Source organism: Acipenser ruthenus, chromosome 15 (assembly GCF_902713425.1).
Source record: "Acipenser ruthenus chromosome 15, fAciRut3.2 maternal haplotype, whole genome shotgun sequence".
In the NCBI taxonomy this organism is placed as follows: Eukaryota; Metazoa; Chordata; class Actinopteri; order Acipenseriformes; family Acipenseridae; genus Acipenser; species Acipenser ruthenus.
In genome coordinates, this window is record NC_081203.1 from 1,115,028 (window position 1) to 1,134,180 (window position 19,153).

Consider the following 19,153-nt stretch of genomic DNA (forward strand, 5'->3'; position numbering starts at 1 on the left):
GAGCTCTGTGGAGGACACAGGGGGTGCACCAGGACTGAAAAATAAAAATAAATCTAAACAACAAGAAGAACAGATTAGTTAGGATCACTCTGATATTTCACAGCCATGCCAAAGCTCTCTCCTCAGCCCTTTGCATGTGCACAGGCTGCAACCAGGGAGCGGAGAAACAAGCATGGCCAACTGTCCAGACAGACCGCTTACCAGAAAACACAGGGAAGAACCACACATAACTATGGAACAGCAGAACATTGCCTCCAGTAAAACTATAAGAAACGCAGTGAAGTCGGAAAACAGATGCCTTTGTCTGTATTGTTCTGCAGGTCCTGGAAAACAATACAAAAAATTACAATGTATAAAAAAACAATTACAATGTAAAAACAACACAATAAAAACACATGTGGTTCAAACTTAAAATCAGAGAATAGAATAAATAAGACCAGTATCTGTTTGTTAGTGAGGATTGAGGGTGAATACATTGGCAGGAGGTTCTAAGCCATTCTCAAACACAATCTTTAAAAACAGAGAAGATAATCAAATTCCATCGTCATGCTATGATGGAAACAGTTCCACGTCTTCTGGAGTTGATCTGCAAAAGAGAATTCTCCCGTACATGTTCGAAACCCTTGGAACGGCCAAATTAACGCTTACTCCCGGTTAGGAGTTAAACATTTTATTATGAGCACTGGGAAAAACCTCACCAGCCGTTGTCCATCAAGCTTCAACAATACAGTCAGCAAGCCTCTCATACTCAAAGAATTTAAACAAAGTGGAATTAGAAAGAAAGAGACAACAAGTAACTTGATAAGAAATAAAAACGTGTTTAGTCTACTTCTGGCCTCTGTACACCGAGTGAAAGCCTGGTGGTGCAGTCATCACCCCATGCTGGTGGGATTTACTGGGGTTCATGCTGGCTTTGCTCTGTGTTTATCTACAGAGCTCGAGGATGTGCCAAAAAAGTGACAATGCAGTTTTACACAAGATACGATGAACCAGCAGCTTCATTGGCAAGGACTGGCTGATTTTTGTCCAAGAGAAAGAGTGGAGATGTTTGAGGATGTTTCTACAGTAATAAAACTCAACATCATGTCCCTGTTTATCACATTGAGAACAGCAGATTATCCACAGTGAGGAAACTTTGATCCCCTCAACTGCTCTGCCTGTGAGCCACGATATTAGGGTTGTGTAAATCAATGCAACACTGCCATCAACACAGGGCCAATAGGAAATCCACATGACCTGGAGGAAAAGCGCTGAAGGCTCATTTATTACAGCGAAGCTACGTCTGGGTTGGTAGACAATCCAAGACTTTTCTCTTTTTCCCATTTAAACCCAGTGTGCCGCTTCCTTTTCCAGTGTGAATGACGGAGTTCGTAATTCAGCACCAGTGAGCAGTTCCGATTGAGCCTTTGTGGGGTTTGTTTATCTGAACTGTACTGGTGTGGAATTCCAATACCAGTGAATAGCAGCCTCTGGTCATGTGATTCACAACAGTGTCAGTGCAGCTGATTCATTAGAGAGCAAAACAATGATGTCATGAATGGAATCCTTCCGAACTCAGGGAATAGAACTCCAGACTGGAGGCAGGAAGTCCAGATGAAGAGAAGAAATATAGACATAGATATATTTAGATAAAATTATATTTTAGGACGGTGGGAAATGACATCACCTGCAATAATCCTAACAACTGGAAAAAAAAAAACTCTGCTAACCTATAAAACAGCAACAACTCTTTGAAAAGTCCCATCACTCTTTTAAGATATGTTTTTAAGCAGCCTTCTAGATAGCCAAGACATTTGTCTTTGGAATACGTGAGAAACAAAAAAAAAATGTCATAATAGATAAGACTGTGACAAATTGTGCAAAACCTTTGGCTCGTTCGTATTTATACCCAAAAGATGCGCTATTGGAAGCGGACATTTCTCATGGAAATCAGGGCAGTATTGACACTACAGTAAGCCCCGCTGTCTCGTTATGCAGGAGAAGGCGGCAGTAGAAACGCATTGTGATCTGGAGAGGGGTCACCAGTCAGAATTAACCTCTGAGCGTCTGCGAGTTCTCCGAGAGGAAAGCGAAGCATGGCGAGGAAGCTGGAGGTCGGTGTGTTAGATGCCAGGGGATAACCGTAGCAGCCATTGATCTCGATAATATAAACCACACTTGAAACAGAGCGGCTTTTTAAACAAAGCGGGACCCTGCCAACTGCAAGATTGAAACCCTTTTACTGCCGAGACAGACAGGCCCAGAGTACATGTGAGACCTGCAGAAATAAAAAAAGGGATACATCATAAGCAGTCTAGTGAAAAGACGTGTAAAGATTGGTTAACGCATTCCAAGTGCTTTATCCTTTTCAGATCAGCCTTTTGTAAAAGTTAGTCTCCTTGCTGTTTAAGTTTTTTTTTGGGTGGGGGTTTGGTGCCTTTCTTTTCACCTGCTTTTTCAAACAAGCATTCATAGCAGGTTTTTATTATTATTATTATTATTATTATTACTATTATTAAATGAAATGCTAGAATTTCTGCCAATACAAAATGAAAACAAAGCTGGCAGATCTCTTCTCCGTGGCCCTTGGCTGGTTCTGCTGCAAAGCCAGTACAGCATACTTTACTGTTCTGTATCCTTTCCAATCAGATTTTTGCTCTTCTGTTAGCTGGAGTTTACTTGAGTCTGTCTCAGTACCGTCTGGCAACAGAGAGCACCATCAAATCTTAAAAAGCTCAACTTTAAGAGTACTGCCTCATCATGATTAACAGCTCTTGTTTAATATAAAAAATTGGCCTAGGATTAAAAAAAATAATAATAACGTAATGATAAAAAAAAGAGATTCCAGTTGTTAGAAACACATATTTTTCAGGCACAAGGCATTAAAACCGTTATTGCTGCCATGTATTCCACAAAAATAGCTTATGAACTGACAAAACAGCAAAGAAAAAAAAAACACATAAAGTTACATAAAGTGGAGCTCAGGGACAAACCATATGGAGATGCTCAACATTATTTATCAGTCTACAGTACACGTAGTATGCATGTTAAGGAATATGCAGTCTGGTCCAGGGGAATGTGATTTGTTGCATTATCCATGCCAAACTGTAAAACATCCATGTCGAAGTGTTTATGGGGTATGATGTAGCTTAACTAACTGGGGTCCCAAGCAATCTTACTACACTGTATGAGGACTGACTGTAGCTGCTGTAAGGTTCTGATTAAAGCCAGTGCCTTGAATGCTCCTCCCCCCGAGGGTGTTACTGTACATCTTGCTCCTCCCCCAGAGGGTGTTACTGTACACCTTGCTCCTCCCCCTGAGGGTGTTACTGTACATCTTGCTCCTCCCCCTGGGGGTGTTACTGTACGCCTTGTGCTGATATTGAGTGACAGCAAAGAGCAAAACCAGGAAGTTACACAGGAACATATTCATTCGAAAGAAATCTGGCTTCCTTCGCCAACCTGAAAACAAATACTTAAGAGTCGAAAACTCATGATCAGTCAGAGAACTAATGATCAGACAGAGAATTAACATGGATGGAAACTTAATCCATTGCAAAGCCTTACTTGCGTAGAGATGTGGTATTGCACATCAGACAATATTTAATCATCCTCTAATATAGCAACATGCCAACACAGGATTTAAGAATATCATACAGGAAGATAAATGGCTATTGCAATAAGTATCCAAAAGTTATCTGTGGCAACAGTCTGTGTGGACAGCACATGCCCTCTTTGCAAAAGTACGTAGTTTATATTTTCACCACAAGGTGTCACTGATGATCTCCATATAGTACAGATATCAATTCACGTACCTTTTGAAAGCATAATGGTCAGAAATGAGGGATTTTCACTGAAAGCATATGAATATGTAGGGAGGCTGCAATGATCTGGATTTGTCGTGACTGAAGTTTATAAATGAGCTGGAACAATACCAGTTAGGGCTCTTAAATGTATAGGCTTTTTTTTAAATTTTCAAAATCATCAAGGAACCAGGAAAGCGTTTACAAACACATGGTCATTTACTGAGTGGAGAGCAGGCTGTAGAGCAGTAGTTGCTAATACTGATCTGCACAGCAGTGGATGGCTGCACACAGCCCAGGCACAGATGGTTTAGTGAGGCAGCACGTGTACATCCACACAGCTTCAGACATTCACAGAGAAGAACAACTTTGCACAAGCAGAGCTGGGCAGAGTCTTTGAAAGTGTGGCTCTTAACCACACATTCTAAGAAGCCATGTTCAGAGTGTCAGGCTTCTGTTCAATTAGAAAGACGTTGCAGATAGTCCCTTCTGAGATCCATTGAACAAGAACCATTCATATGTAAGCAATGTGTACACTGTTGTGTTTTTGTATTTTCTATACAAACAACATTTTGCAAGAGACATCCATTCTGTATAAAGCTTTTATTTTTAATATTGAGAGGTAAAACAAAAAAAAAAAATCTTAAATATGTAAAACAATATTTTCATATCTGTGTATGGTACTACACCATTAAAAGGGAAAACTTAAAAACACACAAAAACACACCCAGGTTGGCATTTAAACCAACGTATAGAGGATTCAATATAAACACAGATATATGAGGGCTTAAGCTTGTGCTATAAGCTTAAATGTATTCCAGTACATCCTGTAGCTGCTGAAAACGAGAACAAAGAATGGGGACTCGAGAGGGATTAAGACATTTAAAGAAGAAACAGGCTGTTATATTTGACAGAATATTTATAAGGGAGCTCCTGTACACCATTATTCATCTGGGATCAACGAGAACAAAACCAAAACAAAAAAAAAAACAAAGAGAAAAGAATGAGATTGCAACGAGACTCGCTCCAACGACTTCTGTGAAAGACATTTTGAGAAAGAAACGTCTCAAGAATTTGTGTTCCATTTCGGAATGGGGGACGGGTACCAACCCATACCCTCTCATGTCTAAGAAAATATATACACATTTTTTTTTTTATGAAAGAAAATAAATGAGACGGCAGAATGGCGCCACTGTGTTTTCAGTTACCCATCAATTGCCTAAAAACAGCTCTGGTCCAATTCCCCTCGACACTGACGTCATTTATCATTTCCAGCTGCTTTTCCAATAACGCTGATGCAGCCGTTACCCTAAAATGTGGCACAACACTGCCACCCGGTGGACGATCAGTGTACTACTTATAACAGGAAAATCCGTACCTTGCTTACGCACTTGGGTCTACCCACCTGTGAAACAGATTAGATTTAAAAATAAAAAAAAAACAAAAAAAGGATTAGGGACCCCTTTTTATCCGCTTGGGAAAGTCATTGGTGGCTCCAGGCCAGATCCTGCCGAGAGGTAAGTGACTGGTTGTACTGGTTGGGTTACTGGGCAGTCAGGTGTTAGATTGGCTGTTTGCAATCTCAAACGTACCCGCTGTAGGGCAAGAGGAGCCGGTGATTTACAGGTACGTCCCTCGTAAATCCGGCACTCCTGGCCAAATACTTATTTGTTTCTCAGTTTCGACAGCATGGAGATATTCCATTTTAGCAGTTTGCACCTTCAAATAAGGGCTGAGGTTTGGAAAGCTGGGACTGGGAGAGAAAAGTTACCCAAAAGAAAAAAAACTGGCAAAAATGTCTTAATTTTATTTATTAATAATATGTATTCAAAAGATTATTATCATTTTTTTTTTTTAATCAACAAATATCCTGCTAAACAAACACATCACTTCGATTAAACATTTAGCAGTTGCATTTAGTGCCCTGAAATCAAAGTATCACTTCACAGCTGAGAAAACAGTCTACGTTCACAAAGCACTAGCACTTCAGCAAACGCAGGGGATGAAAAGTAGACTACATACTCGTTTGACCCATTCCAGGTTTTATGAGAAGTTATTTAGACACAGCTGAGCTTGCTAATTGTTCTAATTAGGCTCCCTGTAAAACCAGGAACGGATCAAACTGCTCTGCAATGGGAGATTTCCATCCCTTTATTAATGCTTTGGCCAATATCGACTATATCAGCACATTAATGCTTTATTAATGCTACGGTCTATTAAACAGTTTATTACAGATTTAACAGAACTTGATTACAGAACACATTTATACAGAATATATTCACGTAGTAACCCTAAAGCTAGCTTTTATACATTTCACCAAAATCACTTCGGATTCTAAAAGCTACACACACCGAAACCAGAGACTCACGGTCAACTCTTCAATTGTTGCAACCTTAAAAACACCTCCGAAGACAGCAAGCCATGTAGTATATAAACACACGCACCCCGATTGAAAACGCCCCTGGAAATCACAGATTGACCACTGGCAGGTCACCAGCGCTACTCGCTCTTTAGTTCTATCTAAAGAAAAACAACCAGCACTGCATCATACAAGAAGGCCTCCTTGCCTTGTCCTTATTTCTAGATCCTAGCAGGAGTGATGTTGGCTTGCCAGCGCCCAGCTTGCAACTTCCAGGCACGCCTGAAATCAGTGGGGAAACATACACAGCATTGGGATGGAAACAAGACTCCCATTGCACAGCGGTTTGATCCACTTGTGTTGTACTAACGAGTTTAATACGATACACTCGGGTTTGTTACCTATACACTGCGGTTAATCAAGCTCGTAGTAAAACCTGGAGTGGGTGACTCTGCTATGCAATGGGAGTCTTATTGCTATCCCTGCAAGACTTTACAGAACATAGTGCGTGGGATTGGCATGACTTGACCATCCCACAGATGTAACCACATCCACGGCAGACCAATACACCTTGGCAGATAATGACCAAACAGGAAGTGGGTGGGATCGGGGGGCTTGCTTGGGGGAACACTCCCCGCTGCAGAATTTCAGAACTGCATTTGGAATTTGTTAAAATTTCAAAAATAGCTACAACAGAGCAAACATGTTTGTCAACCATTGTGATTAATTAATCATACAATTCTCTCATGAAAATTAAAATAACATAGCTAAGAGAAAGGACGAGCATGCCTGTACATGCATGACAATAATATCATTTAATAAAATTATATTTGTTATATGTATATATAATATGTGTAGAGAGAGAATATATTTCCATGTATTTTAAGTATGTTTTGCAAAACAATAAGATAAGCGTGTAATAATAGGAATTTAGGAAAACATCACTGGTGACTTTATACAACAACAACAACAACTTTTTGTATTTAAACAGGCAAACTTTAAATGTTGCTTAACAAGACTGCAAGAAGTCTATGTGAATTCCTGGTTAAAAGGTGTGCTATCAAAGCATGTTATCTTGGTATTTACCGGATTAAGCCTTTTGTACCCCTGCTAGACTTCCGAATTCCTTAACTACTTCCTAATCACATTCTTCAAACCTTCTGTCTAACAATCACTTCCCAAAAACAATAAATAAAAAACACTCTGCTATCATTTAACCACCTACTGTACTGATAGAAATCCCAGCTCAAAATATCCATGTTACACAAACCTAGGGAGAGTTCTAGTCAAGTTTCTAACAAACTGTGCACACAGCAGAGTTAGTGAACAAGTAATGACTACACCAGGTTTAGTACCACGTTTAGAAAACTGCAGCTACAGCACAGGCAGTCATATGGGTGTATGAAGCTTGCCTCACCGCTGAGTAGCACTGCTCCTGACCAACTCACACTTCACTGCATCTTCCACAGATTTAACATGCAAACTCACATCACATATAATTATTTATAATATTAAAACACACCCTCAATCTGCAGCTGTACCTAAATATGCAATCAAAAGGTTCAGCTGTCAAACAGACACATTTTGCGGTAACTTGCGATTCTGAACCCAAAACATATTGTCAAAAGTTTGGCTAATCTGTCCTTATAAACACCTTTGATAGATCTCCGTAAGGGCTAGCAAACGCTGCACATGTAAAAAGGAATTTGGATCCATTAGGTCACAGCTGTTGTATTGACTATGTGGTTGAGAAAGGCAGCCAGCAAGACTTTTAGAATGATTTGTTTATTTAGCAGACGGCTTTATCCAAAGCGACTTACAGAGACCGGCTGTGCAAAGACAAAACTAAATGTCCTTGAAGCCTCTGCCGTCAGAGCGGTCTAGCTTTCAATCTACAGTATGTGACTGTGTGCGTTACAGCTGCAGTGACAACAGGAGCAGGTACAGGCTCAGTTTGGGCACGCCTGAATGCAAGCCCTTTTGCACTCAAACGGCAAAGGGTGCAGTAGACGTGAAGGATCCGGCACGTCTCTCCCCAATGCAAGCCTAAGCGCTCTTACAGGTCATCAATGTCCCACCTCTCCGCTGTTCCTTGCACTGCAATTCTAGGCAATGTGCACCATTACAAATAATTACAGCTACAAAAAAAAAAAAAAAAGTCAAATGCTACTTGGTGCATTCGCATTGCGGGAAACGGAGAACAAGCCAGCTCTCTCATCATCGCAACTCCATCTTCTGTTTCTTCCTGACTCCTGCAGAAGACAGGAGGGTTGTCTCTGGTATTAAACAAAGGGGAGGGGGGGTTGGTACTGCAGATGCATTACAGCCAACGGCTTCACTACTTGTAGCTACTCCAAGCACACTTCAAAACAGCAAGTTTGAGGAAGACTACGTTAAAACAAATATACATAATAATAATAAAAAGGCAGACACGGCTCATATCACAGACCCTGATTATAACCAATCAGAGTACCTTGCCTTGCCTTAGATAAGGTACTACAAGATTAGTGCTGATCAGGGTAATTAGAGGACTATGGGCTGCATTCAAAAAGGACTAGCACGCCGATAAATGCATTGCACCACAATACACATACCGGCGCACTATTGCTTTTGAAACACTTGCCCTATTCAATTTATTTTACTCCAGTGTATAACTCGCACCATTACTGGTAAAGAGAAAAAGGAAAGAACATTCAATGGTGACCAAGACAAAAAAAAAGGATTTTTGCAACAACATTGCTCACCAATGTGTCTTAACCCCCAACATGTGGGACAGAGCCCAAGTCCACTGCATGCTTACTCCATCAGGGAGCGCCAACAGTGCAACTTCACGACAGCTCAGAGATTGGCAGAGACTGCCTGAACTCATTTCACATGGCAGGCAGCTAGAGTCAGATCTCCATCCCAGTGAGTAACAGAACCTGCTTATGTTAAAGCAGTGTAAACAAACTGCAACCGAGCATCTATGTAAAGTTGCACACCAACAATGGCCTGTGATTTCAGAAAAAAAAAAAAATAAAGAATCTCCTTTTGCTACTTACATGCCCTGACTGAATAAACTACTTGCAAGCTACACTGAACAGACCTCTAGTGTAGCACTTGTGTGTGTGTGAACCAAAGAGAAGTGCTTGGTTTCCTGATCTCCATGTGGAGAACACTTAACCTGCTAGACTAGCACTTGCATTCTAAAGTTTTTTGTTTTTTTTTTAGTTTTACTAAGCAGCGAGTCACCCATTTTATGAGGGCTTTAAGACAGCTATGACCTCACAAATGTTGAGTCCGGCAGACACACTGTCGTGCTAAAGGCCAGTCAGATCCACTATGGCCTTGATGAAGATGGTGTCGTCGCGGATGTAGGAGTTCTTGGCGTCCAGCCTGAGCAGAGGGCAGAAGAGCGGGCAGCCGCTGGCGATGTTCATCTCGCTGACCGGCCGCTGGAAGGAGGAGGAGGTGACGTCGGGGCGGAAGGCGTCGATGATGTGCTCCCGGTTATTCTGGTCCAGCAGCATCAGAGTGACCTGGAAAAGCCAGCGAAGAGAAAGAGAATTACATCACTAACCGAACAGGGAAACAGCCATAATATATACGTCTTATTAGATAACTGATATGCTGACAGTTTTTTTTTTCTTCTGATGAACTGCAATAGTTTTTTACACAATGTGATTGATTTTCAAAGCTCTTCCAGGGATGGACATAAGACTCCCACTGTATAACAGTATGATCCACTCCTGGTTTTACTACGAGCTTAATAAGACTGAGCTTGTTACCTATACACTATTTTTGTAACACTAACAGGTGTTTTTTTTATTCCATTTGAAAAAAAAAAAAGAAATTGTAATTTGGATTTAAGAATCAGCCCAGATGATGACAAAGTCGTGTTTTGTCGCTTACGCGTTTTAATCAAAGCTGACAGTAAAACCTGGAATGACAAACCGTTCTGCAACGGAAGTCATGCTTGCACATGCTGCACCCACCTTCTGGTTGAAGGGCCACTTCAGGAGGGCGTCGCTCTGCCCCCTCATCACCACAAAGAACAGGGAGAGGTGCGACCCCCTGCCCGTCCCGTCTCCGTTCAGGTAAATTCGCATGCACATCTTATACCCGTACTTGCTGGTATAGAAAGCTGTGAAGCAGTCCAAAACATTTCAAGTCCAAGAAAGCTATGGGAAATGTCACATTCACTAGTAATAAAGAGTGCACATTATACTGTATGTATATATATATATATATATAGATAGATATATAGATATATATTTATATATATATATATATATATATTTATATATATATATATATATATATATATATATATATATATATATATATATATATATATATATATAGTTTTAACACCACTTTTATATAACTTCAAATCTTACTTCTCCTATTGTTTTAATTCATTAATTAAAAAAAAACACGTCATAACAATAACAGATATTTGATAATTACGATCAGCTAAAGGGAGTCCTAGGAGCATCCCACAGGACTGCACCGTACCTGGGGAGAACATGGCGGGTGCGCGGCCGGCGATGGCGTCCTGCCGTTTCTTGCTGAAGTCTGATATCCTCCAGATGAAGACCCCGTCGTACGTAGCGGCGGAGAGCTCACGCAGATGTCCCTCCGTCTCAGCGATGGACAGGTCTTTCAGCGCCATCGCGCGCTCCAGCTGATGCACCTGTGAAGACGAGCGTTAGGAGAGAACCGCTTCAGGGAAATCAGGGACAGGAGCCGCTGGCTTCCATTCATCACTAAACCTGGGGATTGTTGAAGTTTTTCCCTGTAAGTGGCTATAACAGAATCATTAGAAAGGAAACAGACACAGGGTGTCTTGGGTACATCTAAGCTTGCACTGCAAGCTGGAAAGGCTCAGCAATGGGAGTCTTATGAGTAAGAGTACCAGGTAGACGCCTTGTAGGTTTTATCCGGCAGAACTTACAGCATGACATTATAGAATAACGAAAGACGGGTCTCCCCTGCACCTTATTGCTCAGCATCTCGATCTTCTCCTGGTCCAGCCTGTGCTGACGATTATTCGCCTCGATGGAGGTGGAGGACCTCTCCACCTCGCGGTTCAGGACGCAGATGATGTTCTCTAAGGTCCCGATCTTCAGCTCCAGCTCCTGGGTCTTCCTCTGCAGCTCTCCCAACATTGAGCTCTGCTGCTCCAGGGGTCCGACGGGCAGAAGAGGGGCGAGGGTTCTGGAGGAGGCGGCGGCCGCGGCTCCCTGCACGGGAGCCAGGTTCAGCTGCCCCAGCTTCAGCTCCAGCTCTGTCACGGACTCGTGCAGCCTGTGGATCTTCAGGCTGGTGTTCTCCAGGCTCTGGGGCTGAAGGTCCTCCAGGTTCATCTTGATGTTCATGATGTAGTGGAGCAGCATGTTCAGGTGCTCGTAAGCACACATCCGCTCGTGCTCCGGCACCTTTTCATTCTCCACCTTGAAAAGCACAGGGGTGGAAATCAGGGAATGGAGAAAAGCCCAAATGTACGCACCGTTTAAGGAATTCTAAGATAAATAAAAACGCATGCTACTTACTGATGCATTACACCCAACAACATGAAATCTGCACGGCGCTTTACATTTACTACATAACTTAATATGGTCCACATACTGCAACAGAAGAAAACAACAGAAATATCATGAGCACATTCAAAGGGCTTCACATAACAAGCACGAGAAAGCCAGCAGCGACCTCTTGTGGTCAAAGGCTGCTATTTTCTTCAGTAAAACGCAAACCTTTCTCCTGGGTTTTTTTTTTGTACCAAAACAGGGTTTTTTAGCCTCTGCTTCAGGTTTCTGAACTACTCGAACCCCCTGTGTTGGCCACTCAAAGCACGGTCAGTCTTAAATGGGCAAAGCTATAAGGGGACTTATTGGTTTAATTGTAAGGCACGATTAATTGCTTTTAAAACATTATGCCCATTGTGAGCATAGTGACTCTGATTTGATTGCAACAGGAAACCTACCTTTTCTCTTGGAATTTTTTTCTTAGCACACCCTTCACAGGTCATAGGAAATTTATGGCATATCTCATCATGAGCCTAAGGAACAACACAACTGTGTTTAGAAAATCAGCACTAAATGTCTCTGCGTTAATCTCTGAATGATGGGTGAGGATTGTAAAGCATGTAGAAACTTGACATGCAATGCAACTTTAATTAATTTACCTATGTGCTTAAGCCTAGTCTTGTATTCTACATGTGTGCATTAACTGGAAAATGTGCTATTTACTGGAATGTTTGAATCATTAAAAAAAGATGAACAGGTCAAGCTGCAGCACACAGGCTTATCCCCTTCTCTGATGCAAGATCAAAATCACTGTGCATGGTTAGAGACTGGCTTAGAATGGAAAAGTACTGTATATGCAGGCGCAGATCTTTACAATTCAGAATCCAGCCTAGTTAGGGCATACTGGCACAGAAGTAGAACAGACAATGGAAACACACTGGACTAGGAAACGGTACTGTTTAATGCTGAATACGCTAAAAGACGGAAGGCCTTTAACTTACCTTAATGTTTTTAAAATAAAAAAGTTCTTTGCAGTATTTGCAATTCAAAGTTCTTTCTGGGCATTCCCGTTCGCTGTGGTGCTCTCTTTCGTTAAATCTTATGGTGTCACAACACGCCGGACAGGGAATCATCCTGAACTCACACTTCCCTTCATGGTTAGTCTGTGGAGATGAAGGATCACTGAGAACCGAACAGTAATACTGGCAGGAAGAGTTCCAGGATATTCTGTCATTCAGCCAAAATACATGCGTTACGCATTTCTTTTTGAAACCCCCTTTACTGTATAAAATAATTAAACATGTGCTATTCAAATACTTCATTTGCACTAGTTTAACATTACACAATGCATCAAGGCAACTAGTATTGCTTTCCAGGTACTTTCCACAGGCTGTGTATACTTCCGCTAAGGGACTTTCCAAACTGAATTTAGTACAAGGTCCTCCAAGCAGAGAGCATCATTTGCTAAAAGTACAGTATACTGCATACACAGAGCAAAAAAAAACAGTATGCTAAGCAAACACAAACATTTAAGAAATGTTATGCGATTGTTGCTATGCATGTAGCATGATCTGGATAAAGATCACAGAGCACACATACCGTACCGACAAAGTGTCTAAGCCCTGTGCACAGGCACGTTTAACTTACAGGTCCTTTGAAGATGGCAGTCTGAAATATGCAATTTATTTTACATTGGTAAATAATTATACAGTACAGTTACAGTTATCCAATCATTTCTGGCAAGCCACTTTTTTTCTGATCCAGAACATCCATGTACAGTAGTACATTTAAGACAAAAATGAATAGAAAGAAATCTACGAAATTTCTATGCCTAACCAGAGCCAGCGCATCACACTTTTTAACACTTTCTGAAAGCATGATCAGCTCATGTGGGGGTCTTGCTGGCAATATCAGCACAACAGCTGGCAACGCCAGGGTTAAAGTTTCTCCATTACCTCATAGTCTTTAATAGTGCCTTTCCACACGCATCCCTCATTCGGGCAAACTGCAGGCAGAGCCTCCACCTCTCTGCGGGCCGCATTGTCTGGAAAAGCCTTTGAAAAAGAAGAGACACACACGTTACAGCATTCACAGGAGCTAGGGCTCTGCACAGGAAGAATACGTTAAAGCCAAGGTACAGAAATAAGTCTCTGATTGCATAGCGGTTTCACCCATTCCAAGTTTTACTACAAACTTGATTAGCCCTAGTGTGTACAGGTAACAAGCTCAGGTGTGTCAGAATACATCACGTTGTTATGCAAGGGGAGTCTTATTTCCATTATACCTAGGCTGGTATACTTCCTTGGTCCATTCTGGAGTTTGTTTTGTCTAGTGTGAAAACAGCACCACGAGAGAGAGGGACAGAAGACTCAGCTGCTCTTGCTAGTTTAATGTACTATATTTATGACTCACACAACAGTTGAATTGCAAGATGATGGATTTTCCCCAACTACTTACACAGTCTTTCGTTAATATAGATATTGGTTCCTCAAATATTTCTTCTTTTATACATGCATCACATTTCTGAGGCCCGGAGCTGAAAGAAAACATTTTTATTTAACAGGGATGGAAATGAGACTCCCACTGCACAGCAGTTTGATCCATTCCTGGTTTTACTGTGAGTTTAATAAGACACACCGTAGCTTGTTACCTACACGCTGTGGCTAATCAAGCTCGTAGTAAAACCTGGAATGGGGGAAACTGCTATGCAACAGGAGTCCAACTGCCATCCCGTTTCACTTGTGAAGGAGTCAACAGACAGCATTCCATATGCATGAGAGAAACAGTACATGAGAGAAAAAGGGAAAACTACATAAACTACAAGCTACGTTAACTGCTTCAGGGCAGTTCTGTCAAGATCCTTCGCACAGTCACAAGACAACGCGTGTGGCAGTTTCCCTTCTCTCATGAGTTGCCTTGAGTTTGTGAAATATCTCATACTGTTCTGACAAGGGTTCAGTCACTCCCTATTTCAAGTTATATAAAGAAAACACAAAAACAACTACTGTATGTACCCAGACGAGCAACACAGTACATCTTACAGTGGGGTAGACATCATTTTGTATCTCGTACACAGCCCCCCTGTACCAGATACTGTAGTTAAATAAGAATATTGAAACAGTAAACAAGGCATCTGATACAAACACGTGGTGGTACAGCGCCCTCTCCGGCAATTTTCTATTTGGGAACTGTAGCAAATATTTACAGACAGACCTCTTACTAGGAACCCAGGAGGTATATCTAACAATCCCTGTCAACGACTCCAGCAAATGGGTTCCTTCAGTGTAGGCAACAAACTGTTTGCTTTAGAACTTAACAGAAACATTGAATGGATCCAGTTATAACCAGTTCCTCTCCCAGTAAACCTCCAGCATACTCCAGGAGTGGTCATTATCAGGGGTGGCAGTTTGAATTAGAAATACATTGTAAATAACATTACAATACTCCAATAAATGGAGTGGACTGCGCACTGCGCTCACCTCACCATCCTCTTCAGACAGCCCGAACAGTAGCGGTGCCCACAAGGAGCTTGGAGAGGCCGTCTCAAGATTAGTCCACACATGTTACAAAGATGCTTCACTTCAAGTTTGTTTGCCAGGACGTTGGTAGCAAATCCTGACTGCAGACTGTCCAGGGAAACTGGGGGCGATATGTCCTGCTGGGTGGCCATTGTCACAGGCTTAAAAACTCGCTCTGAAAAATTGAAATGAATACAACTCACCCACAAGGAATGACACAGCATCCTTACTGACACACGAGATTGCAAAAAAGAAGAAAAAACAAGTTTACTGCCACGTAATGACTCGGTATGTAGTCACGCTTAAAATATTGCGACTGTGCTGGCTCAGTCATTATCAACGAATCACAAAATATGTGATACTGTTACAGAAAAGTCACTAAAACTGCTACGCTTATTGTTCAGTAATAATATGGGTTATTGTGTTACTGCATTATCATACAGTTCGTTAATAATAATAATAATAATAATAATAATAATAATAATAATAATAATAATACATACATACATACATATTTAGAACCGATACGTCTTATGTTTCGTTTTCATTATTGTTCAATATGTTTTTGTGTGGGCGACTTGTTGTTAAGACTTATCCCAGGCAAGTATTACATACGTGTTAAAATTGTAGTTTGGTTTTCTCCGTCCCCCTCCGCAAACAGTATTTGGTCCTGGGTGCTTAAATTAAAAATCAACATTGTGCAATGGCCGGGCCTGCGCGCTTGTTGCAATGCAAACGCGTCTGAGTGCAGACTAGTCGACAAGGAGTGAACTTGCAAACCGTCCAGTTCGGTATAAAATCCCCGGACTCCTCTACTGTTACGGTTTGTTGTTGTTCACACCAGTCTCGTACAAGCCAATTCCAAAAAATATGACAAATTCCCAGTGCGCGGTATAATGGAAAATAAGGGGGATTCCCAATACATTTTTAGTATGAGTCACTCGTTTTTGCGGTCATATCGCTTCACTGCTGTCTCCATAACTGCTGCTGTGTTAGGATTTAGTTCCTTGTGTGTCTGTGCATTGGTTTGTTACACGACACAAATGTACACAACCTGATAGCAACCGCTCTCCAGTGCTGCATTACTATGATAGCACCCTCGATGTGCCCGTTTTTTAATAAAAATCAAGCGAGTACGAGTAGAGAAAGACTTACCATTTCAGACGCTCCTCCCTTCTGGGTGTGCTGTGCTGTGTGTGTAATATTACAGTCCTCGCATGCAAGGGGCTTTTCCGGCTGAGTTAACTTACACCAGTATTGCAAGCCCGCAATTGCAAAGTTACTGAAGTTTCACAATGTGATTAGGTGACTTTTGGAGGAGGAGGAGGAGGTGGCGAATTTCAGTTTTGTTTTATTTTCTTTCAAAAAAAAAAAAAAAAAAGCTTTTGACCTCACATCCAGTCATAGTACCATCACCATCCATAAATAATACTCTTGTCTCTTGACCGGCTTGGAAAAAAAAACAGAAGTACCATTCAAAGGCAGACCTTAAAAACCTTGTGGTGACTTACCGGTCCATTTGTAAAAAAAATAAATAAATAAATAATAATTGCAAGTGATAGTGTATATTATACTATAGGAAAAGAAAGCACATTTATTATTATTATTATTATTATTATTATTATTATTATTATTATTATTATTATTATTATTATTTATTTATTTATTTATTTATTTATTAGCAAGAATCACAGTGCAAGTAATAATACAATTAAGAGCAAGAAAAATACAATGATGAATACAATACAATGCAATGCAATGATGAATACATTATTAATAATAATAATAATAATAATAATAATAATAATAATAATAATAATAATAATAATAATAATAATAAAAGGATACAATATTCAAAGTATAATGTTTTGCTTTTTTATTGTAGGTAATTTTACAAAGAAATGATACAAAAGTTAACAAGCTAGGACTGTAATAATAATTTTATAGGTGCAGTATTTTAAAATGACTGTTTGTGTAATAATAATTTTATAGGCGCAGTATTTTAAAATGACTGTTTGTGTAATAATAATATTATAGGTGCAGTATTTTAAAATGACTGTTTGTGTAATAATAATATTATAGATGCAGGATTTTAAAATGACTGTTTGTGTAATAATAATTTTATAGGTGCAGTATTTTAAAATGACTGTTTGTGTAATAATAATTTTATAGATGCAGGATTTTAAAATGACTGTTTGTGTAATAATAATATTATATATGCAGTATTTTAAAATGACTGTTTGTGTAATAATAATTTTATAGGTGCAGTATTTTAAAATGACTGTTTGTGTAATAATAATTATATAGGTGCAGTATTTTAAAATGCCGCTAGGTGGCACCACACAAGCCACAGCGACTCTGAATCGGCTCGTGTTACCTTCTTGGTCTCTGCGGTTTCAAGCACAGAGGAAAGCAGAAAATGGCGGCCGGGGGAGAGTGATGTTAGTGTTCAGAGCAACGAGCCGGAGAGCGAAGCACCTAATTTGAAAATAAAACCACCACTAACCACGACCGGATGAGAGATCTGGAAGGGAACGCGGTGTAAATAAGGAGAAAAATCAATTGCAATGTACACGTTTTTTGTAAAACGAATCAGTAGACGTGCGAATTACAGAACTGGGAAGATTTGAATAAAGAAATCTAGCTGTATTATCAAATGTTAGAGGCATCTGGTGGCTGGGGCAGTGGCATTAAGCAGTCTTAAAGTCGCATCTTACAGGGAAAGGGTGACACTTTACAGTAAGGTAAATAAACCGACCAAACCTTTCTCGGTTTAGTGTCTTTTCAACGAAAAAGGGAATACATCGGAGGAATCTTAATTAAGAGGCTGGCTTGAATATACAGAAGGGGTACGTTGATTGCTTTAATTTATTTTTTTAATGATTTTGTTAGACTTGAAATGACAGTGCGGGGGTGTTTTACGAATGCAGTCGTATGGTTAATGATCGGCGGTACCTGGTCCAATGACATCTGTATCAATGACACATGTACAGCCATTCGTCGCATTATTATTATTAGCTAGCAGGGTTTTGATCGTGAGGGTTCTTGTTTGTGAACACGGGAAAGGGGCGTGTGTGTGTGTGTGGTTTATGCACGGGACTTGGATCAATTCATAAAATGTAGTTCTGCACCGGACTGTGTTGCCTGGTTGTGTTTAAGCATACTGCAAATATTGCAAACCATCTGAAACGCAAAGCATCCCTCTTTTATAATGGTACAATTTCAGAATTTGGGTCGGGATGTTATTTCAGTTGCCCTTGACTACGCTTTTATTTTATTAACACACTAGCAGTGTACGTTTGTTTTATTAGCACGGGTTTATTATGAATTACAGTGTCACTTATTTCTTTGTTAAACAATACTGTAAAATGACTGGGCCATTGCAGGAGAAGGCTACTGCACCAGTCCTTCAAGTTTACACGCACCGGTATATTTTACCCGCATTTAGACGTGTACAGTTTTGCTCCATTGCCAAGATTAGACTAATTCGTTTAAACAAATGCATGGCAATGATGGGCTTGTTTTCTTCAACGTTGTAGATGATACCAGCTGAAGATTTAAGGAAGAACCACGCGTCGAGGCAGCGTGGAATCCGCCGTGGACAGCACAGCCCTTGCGAGTCGGAGTAGGGGACACAGATACGTGGTGCATCCGCCTTTGTGCAGCAAGGACTGACATTTCACATCTAAGATCGCGACTACATGGGTGGATTAATAAGAGAAGATTCACAGCTGGAACTGTGAAACGGTTTATATAGAAAAGGAAAACACTTTTTTAAACAGCAACTAGACGACTTACTCTGGGACGTCAGGCAAGCAATCCACTGTTTACTCTATCAACTATAGCCAGCATAAGTTAGACCCTACTTTATATTATTGTGCATCTGCAATGCATGAAAATAGCATCATCAGATAGGCATTTTGCCATTTCATATTGTGTGGCATAGTTAGAGCGACCTTGTCCTAGTTTTTTTTTTTGTTTTTTTTT

The 19,153-nt window shown here is 40.5% G+C and overlaps 1 protein-coding gene and 1 long non-coding RNA gene across 6 annotated transcripts; one reads left to right on the forward strand and one right to left on the reverse strand.

Moving 5' to 3' along the window:
- Nucleotides 1–9,329: 9,329 nt before the first annotated feature.
- Nucleotides 9,330–16,491, reverse strand: LOC117396934 (TNF receptor-associated factor 2-like). Of its 5 annotated transcripts, none has more exons than XM_033995304.3 (11): nt 16,322–16,491; nt 15,128–15,341; nt 14,106–14,184; nt 13,604–13,702; nt 12,650–12,811; nt 12,107–12,181; nt 11,676–11,750; nt 11,121–11,576; nt 10,639–10,816; nt 10,116–10,264; nt 9,330–9,659 (listed from the first exon to the last, which is right to left on the reverse strand). In XM_033995304.3, exons 2-11 carry the CDS (start codon nt 15,316–15,318, stop codon nt 9,441–9,443), a joined length of 1,683 nt encoding a protein of 560 aa, XP_033851195.3. In that variant the 5' UTR covers nt 15,319–15,341; nt 16,322–16,491; the 3' UTR covers nt 9,330–9,440. The 5 variants fall into 5 exon arrangements, with proteins under 5 accessions (XP_033851195.3, XP_033851198.3, XP_033851196.3 ...); XM_033995307.3 differs by lacking the exon at nt 16,322–16,491 and adding an exon at nt 15,782–16,275; XM_033995305.3 differs by lacking the exon at nt 16,322–16,491 and adding an exon at nt 15,670–15,776.
- A 1,020-nt stretch (nt 16,492–17,511) lies between these two features.
- Nucleotides 17,512–19,153, forward strand: LOC131697506 (uncharacterized). The gene is made up of 2 exons (XR_009307324.1): nt 17,512–18,015; nt 18,706–19,153. It is a non-coding gene; the product is annotated as an uncharacterized LOC131697506 (long non-coding RNA).